This window comes from Chaetodon trifascialis, chromosome 23, assembly GCF_039877785.1.
Source record: "Chaetodon trifascialis isolate fChaTrf1 chromosome 23, fChaTrf1.hap1, whole genome shotgun sequence".
Taxonomy (NCBI): Eukaryota; Metazoa; Chordata; class Actinopteri; order Chaetodontiformes; family Chaetodontidae; genus Chaetodon; species Chaetodon trifascialis.
The window spans coordinates 4,522,734-4,533,094 of record NC_092078.1 but is presented as its reverse complement, the minus strand read 5'-3'; the positions used below and the strand labels follow the sequence as shown (position 1 = coordinate 4,533,094).

The window sequence follows — 10,361 nt, the reverse complement described above, 5'->3', positions numbered from 1 at the left end:
GATTTTCTGACCACCTTCACCTGCGACATAAAACTGCGTTAGTGTGGACGAAAGGTCAAAATGCAGAGTGAAAGCTACGTTTTAAAAACACCCATGTGTGAGGACTAGGCCTGAGTGAGGCAGAACAGAGGTATAAACAGTGTTACCTTAAGACGTGTTCATTTGAAGCATACTGAGGCCTTTACTTTTCTCCCCCCTGCAAGGTAAACAAGCGCAGCAGGTTAACGGGGAAGTGAACGAAAGTTCAATTTCAGTGCTTAATACCTTCAATTTACCAAATGTTGTTAGCTAAAGGTACGGTCACGTTACATTTCTGTCCAACAAATACTCAAAGACAGTTTCACATGACTATCTTCAGAGTTTGGGCAGTTTAGGTTCCGTGACGGTACCTTTCAGAGTTAAACGTATCCTAAAACTGGATTTTTTCAGTACATCATCAACACATTGCAACAAAGGACACAAGCTTCACACTTCAATAATTCATTTAATCTCCAAAGGGTTGCGCTGACTTTGTCTTTGTTACACACTGCACACGATAACACAATAAAACACCTCGCAACGTACAAGGTCGTGCAACATCTAGTCTGGCTTCCAGCATTGCGCACACAGTCTCAATATATAGGCTGTTCAGATCGGGGGTGCGTTCACAAATGTCATCTATGGAATACTGTTGCACAAACATGGTGGGCGTTTCAGTTTCAGTCAAAAAGTCTGAACAAAAGATTACAGCAACAGCAACAAAACGGTGAAATCCTTGGTTAAAATAAAGTAAACTATTTTTTTTTTTAATCCAAAAATGGCTTCCACAAATGTTGCATTCATTTTCAACACAAATGCTAATTAAAGCACAAGGTCATCTTTCTGAATTGATGTTACATTTTCAAAATAAAATGCAAAAAGTTCACCCAAATATTGGCTAAAAACAGGCTGAATATGACATCAATTACTTGTGTAAACAGTTCATTCGTAGTCTGTGATAACACTGGAGAATTCACTAACTTTGGCTTATTTTAATAGCAGTTAACGTCTTAGAATATAGCTCAATACCAATTGGTGTAGCATCGGAAAGACTGCGGCAGTGGAAATGACGATCACATGTAATAACATCTGCGTTAAACGGGAGATCTCAAGCTGCTGTGGGAGTAACTGTACAACCACGGATGTAATAAACATTTGTGTATACATCTTTATATATTTATCATTCTTTTATGTTTGGTTAGATATATTACATTTTATCAACACACTTCTGTCTGTATACATTTATCATAAATAAAAGATTCTTGTCATCAAATCAATTAAAAAAAACACTCGAAATCTTAAACACACACACGCGCACACATGCACACAAATGTCTTTTTTCCTATTAAGTTTGCTTCTTTGTAAAGTGCAAGGCAAGATACAGTAAACTTTGAAATGTACGACATACAGCAACTCTCGCATCTGAAGCTCACACACTCGCACACACCTCGTATGTCTCGTAACCCACTGAACTCGGTATAAACTTGGCACGACACCACTAAAGCCTCTAAGGTGTAGAGCATATAGCTGGCACACTATGGATACAGTAGCACAATCCTACCAGAGCTGAACATCTACAACGCCTCACAGTAATGCAGCCCTATCAGGGTTCAGGTTAGTACCATAAATGCTAAATAACTGAGAAAATCAAGAACCAACCCTTTGCGTGAATGGGAAAAAAGAAATGATCCTTTACAAGTTTACAGCCTGGTTTGAGGATATACGTTAAAGTTTGAGGAAAAAAACACATACTTTGTCCTTCTTGATCAGCCCTGAGTCAAAACTGTTAACTTCCACGTCCCTTTTTTATGATTTTTAATGTGGTGGAGTTGCATTACAACAAACCAACTATAAGTTGTGTACCATGAAAAGTACCTTTAAAATGTAGTTAATTACGCTGCCGCACAGTTAGCTAATATTTGACTCAGGTTTAATCTTAACTAGCGGACATCACTTCTTTACACAAACACACACATTTTGGCTGTCCTACAGTGCATTAAGATGAGAATTATGTGAAAGTCATCTCTGTCCATTCAGTATGCCGTTAGCTTCATGACTTGTTTAGCCTAGCTTACGATAAAGCACCGGAAGCCGGGGAAACAGCTAGCCTACTTCCATCAGAGCGCCAACAATTACAAAGCTATCTTATCTACTGTATGTGTATATTTAACAGTTTTAGTAGAAAGAAAACGTTGTTGAACATGCAGCTTGCTAGCATATTGGAGCCAATAGCAAAACTGCTAGCTCTGAACACTTTCGTAACACACGGAAACAAAACATCAGACTCTGGGATTTCCTGATAACTTGCTCGCTAACAAGACAGGACTACATGGAAATAAGTGAAAAGCTGTACAGTTGGAAGTTGCTGAGGGCTATCTTACTTTTCACGGAGAGAATTTCACAATTCTTCTTTGTTTTGCTAAGCTAAGCTAAGCTAGGCACATCTTTCTTTACTGAGTGCACAGAGATGAAGAAGATATTATTCTTCTTGTCCATCTTGCAATGACACAGCAAATAAACAAATTTCCCAAAGTGTCTGAAAAGAACTTTCAAGAACATTACTGTAAACCTCGGGTAGAAGTTGCCTCTAGAGCACGTAAACGTCGATGTTTTAGCCGTTTCCGAACAGCAGCATCGGATACATGCAATCAAGTTTGTTGTAACCTGCTTGGGGAACCTTGTGGACAGACAGGGTGTAAATCAATACACTGCTGAAGTTTGGACAACACAGGAAAGTATTTGACAGACGTTTGAGTTTGTTTTTGCTAAATAAGTGTTCTCTGGCAGTAAAACCATCAGGCGCAGCAAGCAGGTTAAAAGAAACAGCATTTCCAAATGCTGCTAAAAGCTAAAACTTGCGACTTTGAGGCAACTTCGGCCCTCACTGTGAGGCGAAGGAAGGCTAAGTATGCATGCAGGGACACACAGAACAGCATTAATTGGCTTCGATTATATGCACAGTGGCCGAGGAGTTTGTCAAAGGGGGAAGCAGCAAAGCCGAGAGCTTCACAGGTTACCATTGGGAAAATAAGATATACAAAAAATAGATATATTTGTAATAATAATAATAATAATAATAATAATAATAATAATAGCTTTTAACCACAGACAAGGCAAAATCAAATATCCACTGACTCTTGTTCTCATGTTACATATACAATCAGGAATATGGCAAAGTAGGAGAAACACACTGAGTAGCTGTAATGTTTTGTTAACGTGTCCTTGATGCTTCCTCCTTCTGTAAACACCTTCACCCAACGCTGCCAAATACGATGGAGTCATTTTATCTGGTGCTCAAAATGGTTCTTAAAACGGGAGAAAAAACTGCACACTTGGATGAATTTTGTTATTTTTTCCTCCCACGAGTCACATTTAGACTTTGATAATAGCTGAGTGACGTACCGTCGTTAAGCGTCGCATCAGATGAAATGACTCGTCGTTTTGGCAGCGTTGGCTGCATAACCTCGGATCACACAAGTCAGACAACAGCCTATTAAGAACCACTTTAGAACCACAATAGTAGAACCTTTGTGAAATCTTTTATAATTTAGCATTTAACGTTATCATTATTCACAGGTTAATAGTCCACACGAGTACATTCCTCAGTACATTTTTTGCAACATTTAAGATATTCTCCAGTTCAGTAGACGATAAGGTTGAGATGTTTCAGTTTGTTCATTTTGTTGATTTGTTGCCGTTCGAGTTCTCATGGCAGTAGCAAAAAGAAATAAATACTCTTCGAAAGTCTCGAGAAAACTCAAAGGCTGTTTCTTAAGTCCAGAAATAAAACCACTGAAGAGAGAAAAGATTTAAAAGACTGTAACGACTCATGAGAGATAGAAAATAAGATGGCTGCACTCGACATGCAAGGAGAGCACCACATAAGCACAATTCTTTGTCAAAAAAGAAAAAATAAGTTAGCGAGAACGCTTTGATTCAACACCTCCCTTGTCCTCCGTCTCAATCGCTGCCGGCCACGGCAGCTTCTAACTCGAGCGGGTGAACAGAACCAAAAGCAAAATGCCGGAGTTGAAGCAAAGCGGTGCAAAGCCGGACCCCTTAAAAAGAAAAACCAGAGGAAACCAAAGCCCTCCCTGCAAAACGGAGGTTAAACAGGGAGGAAAAGTCGGAAAGATGGTTTTCTTTTCTTCCTCACACCTCTGTCAGGCCACTAGGTATCACGATTAGAGGGGAGGAGGACAGGAGGGGGGGGTCCTCACCCCTGGATGTATGGGGGGGGCAGTAAGAAAGCACCTCATGGACTTCAGTTTCCCGAGGAATCTGCCTCACCAGGCCCGCCTTTGATATCCCAAGTTCCTGCAGGAAGGAGAGCGAAAACAAAGAATAAATCATTAGCCTGATGCTAAAAAGATGGCGGAGATGTGCTTTACTTTGCTGTCTCTGGAGACAAAAAAACACTGAGGCACCCAAGCGAACAAGAATCAGGAAATGATCGAACTGTAATCGTGCTGAGTCTCCATCCTGCAGATCAGTTAGGGGCATCCTTAGGTAGAACCTGAATCAGGACTCGGTCCTGACCTCTTACCTGACAGAGAGCTGTTGGACTTCTGCTTGTGGAGCTTCTCTCTCTCCTTCTTCACCTTGGGAATGATCTTCAGCTTTATGCTGCTGCCGCTGCTCTTAGTGCTGCCTCTCACCGAGTCCTGAAGAACAAACGGCAGACTTCTAGTTTCCACTGCGCCATCGCGACATATAAACACAGACCCAACGTCCCCCCACTCACCTCCTCTGAACACTGCATGAGAGGGCAGATCCAGTGGATGTCATCCAGCTTGTGGAGTTCGGCGCTGAGGCTGTTCAGAGTCGATCGCAGCTCCTCTTCCTCAGGAGAATCCGACTGCGGGGGAAGGAAGAGACGGCGCGTCAGCTTCGCAGGCCATAATGTTTTATTTGATAGCGTGGACGGATGAAACCGTACGATAACGGCCCTGAAAAGATCCATCTGTAAATCTGAAAATGCTAAATGCTAACATCTGCTGTCTGCCATCTGAGGACGATGTACATTTAGACACCCTGCGAATATTATGCAGATTCACAGATTTGTAAACAGTAAACATCTGCTAACCTGCAATTCTGTCAACAGTTGGGGCGTATTGCAAATTCTCTCAAACTAAAAGTCATTTACATATTATGCTAATACGTCCTGCTCGCTGCTTTATGTCTGTGTCTAATCATCACAGTTTCATTTAATGCTGTCCGTCTCATCACGAGTGAGTTTATGGAAGCAAAATCGGACCCGGCATTCAACATTTCAGCGTCTCAGAATCACAGGAGATAAAATCAGTGAACGTTTAGCCCAATTAGTGCAGTCTGAAAGAGGTTTCAGAAGATAAAAAGCAAAGCAGATAAGAGCAGAACACAGAGGGAAATGAATTTGGATAAACATTTGTCGTTGAGTGCGTGCCGTGCTTCGCACTAGTGTTGTCATTATATCTGCACAAAGAGCCGTCATGAATAAAGGTAAACTTCCTGAATGGGTAAATGAAGCTAAGTCAAACAAAACGTGTACAGAGAGCAAACAGACAGCACAATGCGAAACGTGCAGAGTCGTACCAGCAGCTTTCCATCGAGCAGCATCCTGGTCTCGGCCTGGAGAACTTTGCTGCTGTTGACGATTTCCACCGCCGTGCTGCGACTCAGACACTGAAAACACAAACAACAGAGCTGATGAAATATCAGAACAAATAACTCATCGTGCAGCAACAAAACAGTAACTTTTACTCCCTTTTCTCAGTGTTTTGTCTTTCAACATTTGATGCTTGATTTTAGGACAAGATCCTAGTTTAAAGGTTAAAATAGACCCTTTCACAACATTAACCACGTGTTAGAAAAGGTTAACTTCTCCCATGTGCATATATTTCTGGGTATTTTTTTGAGATCGCATGACTGATCAGTAGCAATGATGATCCTGGAGCTGCATAATTCTGCTGTTTTAGGGACACGCTGACATCAGATGCTGTGTCACCAATTCAGCATCCAACCAAATGTGAAGTATGGTCACAATCTCGCCTTCTGCTCCTGACTTATGGTGTTGAATAACGGCCAGAAAAGTGTTTCTGCACAACACTGTGATGTCGCAGTGAAGCTGACCTTTGACTTTTTTGATCAATAAAACGTCATCACCTCATCTCGTTACCCTACGAGACATTTGAGTGAAATTTTGTGATGATTATGGTCGCGCAAATTTAGTCCGTCCAGGTGAACATTTGTGCCAAATGTGAAGGTTAGAGTGAACGTTGCACGGAGAGTCAAAATGTTCAATTAGATCAGTGTGAGATCTCACAGAATGAGTAATTATATGACTAAATACAGAACATTTACTGTATATAACCATGAAACTGTCAAATAATTCAATAAATGCTTAAAATTCTGAACATTATTGAATTTTTTCTGTCTTTTTTTTTATCTAATTCGGGCAGTTTTTTTTCCAAATGTCCTCTGAAAGTCTGTTTTTATGCCACTCTCCATCACTGTGTCACTGCTGACTCGAGCGTATTGCTGAAAATCTGCAGGCTTTTTACTCTCCATTTCGCCAAATCAAATCAGCCATATGTCCATCCATCTGTCTCTCGGTCGTCCTCGCCTTACCTCGGGGCTGGACAGTTTGGCCTCTGTGAGCACCAGGGCGGTGGCGTTGACGGCGTGAGCCAACTCTTGCTCCACCAGCTTGTGGGTCTTGGCTGCGTCGCGGATCCTGGGGAGGACGAGGGACGAAATCATCGACTTGAAAGAGCTGTAATTATTATTTCAACAGGCTGAAAGGGCACAATTATGGAGATTATTCCAACAAGTCGTCTTGGCCTGTTGATGGGACAAAAGCCTGGTTTCCTTCTCCGTCTGTCCCGCCTTTGGCTTCAGTTTGTGGATGTTTGGATTGAAAACTTTAGCCATGGTCTTCACCAGCAAATAACAAAACTGTACAGCTTTTCACTTCCTGTCTGAGTCTCCATCTGCCCTCTAAACGTCTCCGCTTGGTTTTCTCATCCAAACTTAATCGATTCAGTAAGAAAACTGATCCTATCAAACCTCTTCTCATCTATGTTTTACCACAATGAATCCCATTCCAACTTCTGCGATAACCTTACAAATGTGATTAAAATATTCATCATCCCCGAAAGGAGAGTTTGGTTTCAGAAACACGACTGAGGAGATCGCAATAAACAAGACAAACTGAGACATGCTGGGACGTCCTCAGAGGAAGACAAACAAGTTATATGTGCGAGTAAAGACAAATAAAATGGCTCGTCAGTGCCAGAGAGAAAAAACTTAGCAAATAAGCCAGCTAATTGCAGTGGGATGAACAAATCCCAAAATGTAGAGCAAAGTTCCCCCCCGACTCCTTCGTCTTCTTAACACACAGACGAAGATAATGAAAAAAGGAAGGTTGCTGACAAGGTTCAACTAGCAAAGTAAGAAAAATCACGTAAACAGTCATATGAACCTGTAAATCCTCAACCAGGGGCTGGTAAGTTGCTTTTTTCTGCAGTCAAAAGAGAAAAACCTGGAGCTCCTCTTACTTGTTGATGAGCGTGTCGGCCACGATGCCCAGCTGCTGAACCTGAGCGCACTCCTCCTCCGTCAGGTACTCCATGGACTGCTGGGAGTTAAGGCGGGGCCTGCTGGCGCGGTAGCTGTCGATCTTCCTCTTGTCCTCCCATGACTTCAGCGTGCTCTCGAACGCCTGGTCGCACAAAGGCAGAAGAGGTTTTAGGCCCTGAGACATGCAAATTTGTGCTGCAGTCGAGGATTTTTTCAATGAAATGCTGCTTCAGTCGGTCCAATCGAATGCAAGAGCCACCTATGCTAGCAGCTATGGTGTGTAGGTAAAAGAGGTTCATGTCTGGACTGAGATACAAGAGGAAAAACAAGGTTTCCACCTGTAAATCTGAGGTAACAGAGGAAAAAAGAGAGTACACGGTTGCTTTATTACGTCCAGATAAGAGTGTTGTTGCAATAATGGAGCCTCGACCGGGCATCCAGCAGCGACAACGCTCACCTGAAACACTGCTGTCACCATTTGACTGAATAAAAGCGACATTTAGGAGGATAAAACCAGCGAGCCACCATTCTTCTCTCTCTGCGGTACTTGAGGAGGGAAACCATGGAAACAAACTGCCCAAATGTGCTTGGCTCAAGAGAGCTCTCAAAGGTTTGAGCAGTGTGAGGAGAGAACAAACACAGTGGACTTGAATTTGATTTAAGAAATCCCGAAATAGAAAGAGTCAACAAGGAGAGAGCTGACGGTGGATTTCCAGCTGCAGTATTTGCAGTATTTCGTGCTCGCGCTGCTGTTTTTTCTTAAGTAAAACTTCAACATCACATGCAGGTAATTCATATTCGAGTCGGACATTACTCTGTCTCTGGTGAGCATCTGCGCTCGATTCTTGTGGACGATCTTGACGATGCCGGGCGGCTGGATCCAGGCCTCTCCGTCCACCTGCACCGGGACCCCCTCCTCCCCCAGGATGGTGATCTTCACCTGACGGCACTGAGGAGCAACAGAGCAGAAAACAGCAGCTGTCAGATGAGGCTTCTTGTTCTTGAGTGCTTTTTTGAACAGCTCCTCCCTGCTTGACCTCCTCTGTCCTCTGCCGAGCATTTCATATGATCCTCTAAAACCTGCAGCTTTAACAGTTACACCAGTTGAACCAGTGTGTTGTGCTTTATTGCATGGTGCATTCATACATCCCTGCAATCTGTTTCTACGTGTCAAGGAGTGTTTCGAAATGACTTCAGGTTTGGAAAATTAAATCTAACACCAGTGCGTGTAAATATATTCTTGGCGAACAGCTGCTGACCCCACAACTTACTCAAGGTTGTTCAGCAATCCAAGAATTTTAGAGCTTTAATTTAATGCTGTTATTTTGAATCACAAACTCAGCTGAATATGTAACTGCCCACACGACCTTTGTTTTACAAATTATCTCTGTATGTACACAAATGTGAAAAAAACGACTTCAACAAGCATGCCGGGCCAGTAGGTGGCAATAAAGTTTACACCAACAACACATGAAATACCAAAGAAGAACATTCTGAGCAAGCATAGTTTGTTATCTTAACTTAAAAAAAACAAACAATAGTCGCTAACTATTCATTTATTTGTAGTTATTTATCAGCTTTCTAACACACACGCTAGCAGCGCTAACCAAACGAAAGCTAATTGGCAGTCCGCCATCGTTGTAATTTCAGATGCATGCTGTTTACAACAATCAAACAATGACCATGTGCAAACTGAGGTGATGACATCATTGCTTTGCCAGAAAAAACTGAGAAAATTTGCACTTCAGAAGGCATTTCAAAAAAATCTGTTAGCGCATGAGCAGAGAAAAATGCTTGTTTTGCAAAATATCAGCATACGTGTGATCAAGGTCTAAGAGTGTATGTGCACAATTTAGCTTTCTCATTTAACATTCTCACTATAGCAATGCTAACATATCAAGTTTACCATGTTCAACATCTTAGCTTAATGTGTTAGCATGCTAACATTTGCTAATCAGCGCTAAACACAAAGCAGGCTGCTGCTGACAGTCACTGTGATTAGAGGGCGGCATGTGTGTGTACCTGTGCAATGCGGTGGTGTTGCAGGTTGATGACTCTGGACATGGCCATCTGCATGCTGCCAAACACCGCCACCACCTCCAACTTCTTGTCATCGAAGGACGGAGCGCCAAAGTTCTGAACGAAGGAGATGAGAGCGAACAACGCACTTTCAAATGTGTCAGTTCAAAACAACTGCAGCTGCTGTTTAAAGCTGAGACATCAAAGAAAAGGAAGTTCTTGGAGGTGTGGATGCACACATAGCAACACTCACATTATCCTCTTTGGTGCCTCCCCAGAAGTTAATACCGCCTGCATAGCTGGGGATGTTGAGCACAGCCAAGCCCTGCAGGCTCGGCAGAGACATGGGAACACCGTCACACTGGGGAGAGAGAGAGAGAGAGAGAGAGGAGGAAGTTAAAAGGGAGAAAGACAGAGGATGTTAGACGAAAACAGCTGACGGCATTTTGTTTCCCAGAACAGTCCTCGTCCTTGTGTGTGAGCGTCTGACCTCCAGCTGAACCCGCTGCTCCAGGTTCTTGTATGTTTTCTGTACCAGCTCTTTAGTCCCCAGCACGCCGTACCACATCATGTTCTTAGTGCGACTGCTGCAGGAGGAGAAAGGAGGAAGAAACTACTCAGCACCGGCTTTGTTTCATCAGAGTAAAACTGCACAGACCAAATTAAAGCTCGAGGCACTCATATAATGTACCAGTCATGGAGGTTTATGAGAAACTGTGTTATGCATGCATGACTCCATTTGTCAGGGCCAATATCTCCACATA

At 42.6% G+C, this 10,361-nt stretch overlaps 1 protein-coding gene across 1 annotated transcript in view; it reads right to left on the bottom strand.

The window, feature by feature from the left end:
* Nucleotides 1-464: 464 nt before the first annotated feature.
* The window catches only part of LOC139351103 (diacylglycerol kinase delta), a 65,738-nt gene continuing 55,841 nt past the window's right edge, over nucleotides 465-10,361 (bottom strand). The window contains exons 22-31 of the mRNA XM_070992786.1: nucleotides 10,088-10,184; nucleotides 9,851-9,958; nucleotides 9,601-9,714; nucleotides 8,393-8,527; nucleotides 7,557-7,720; nucleotides 6,628-6,733; nucleotides 5,593-5,682; nucleotides 4,763-4,876; nucleotides 4,565-4,682; nucleotides 465-4,335 (exon numbers count right to left, since the gene is read on the bottom strand). Of these exons, the coding sequence (XP_070848887.1) occupies nucleotides 4,283-4,335; nucleotides 4,565-4,682; nucleotides 4,763-4,876; nucleotides 5,593-5,682; nucleotides 6,628-6,733; nucleotides 7,557-7,720; nucleotides 8,393-8,527; nucleotides 9,601-9,714; nucleotides 9,851-9,958; nucleotides 10,088-10,184 (1,099 nt within the window). The 3' untranslated portion in view covers nucleotides 465-4,282. The remainder of the gene's footprint in view (nucleotides 4,336-4,564; nucleotides 4,683-4,762; nucleotides 4,877-5,592; nucleotides 5,683-6,627; nucleotides 6,734-7,556; nucleotides 7,721-8,392; nucleotides 8,528-9,600; nucleotides 9,715-9,850; nucleotides 9,959-10,087; nucleotides 10,185-10,361) is intronic.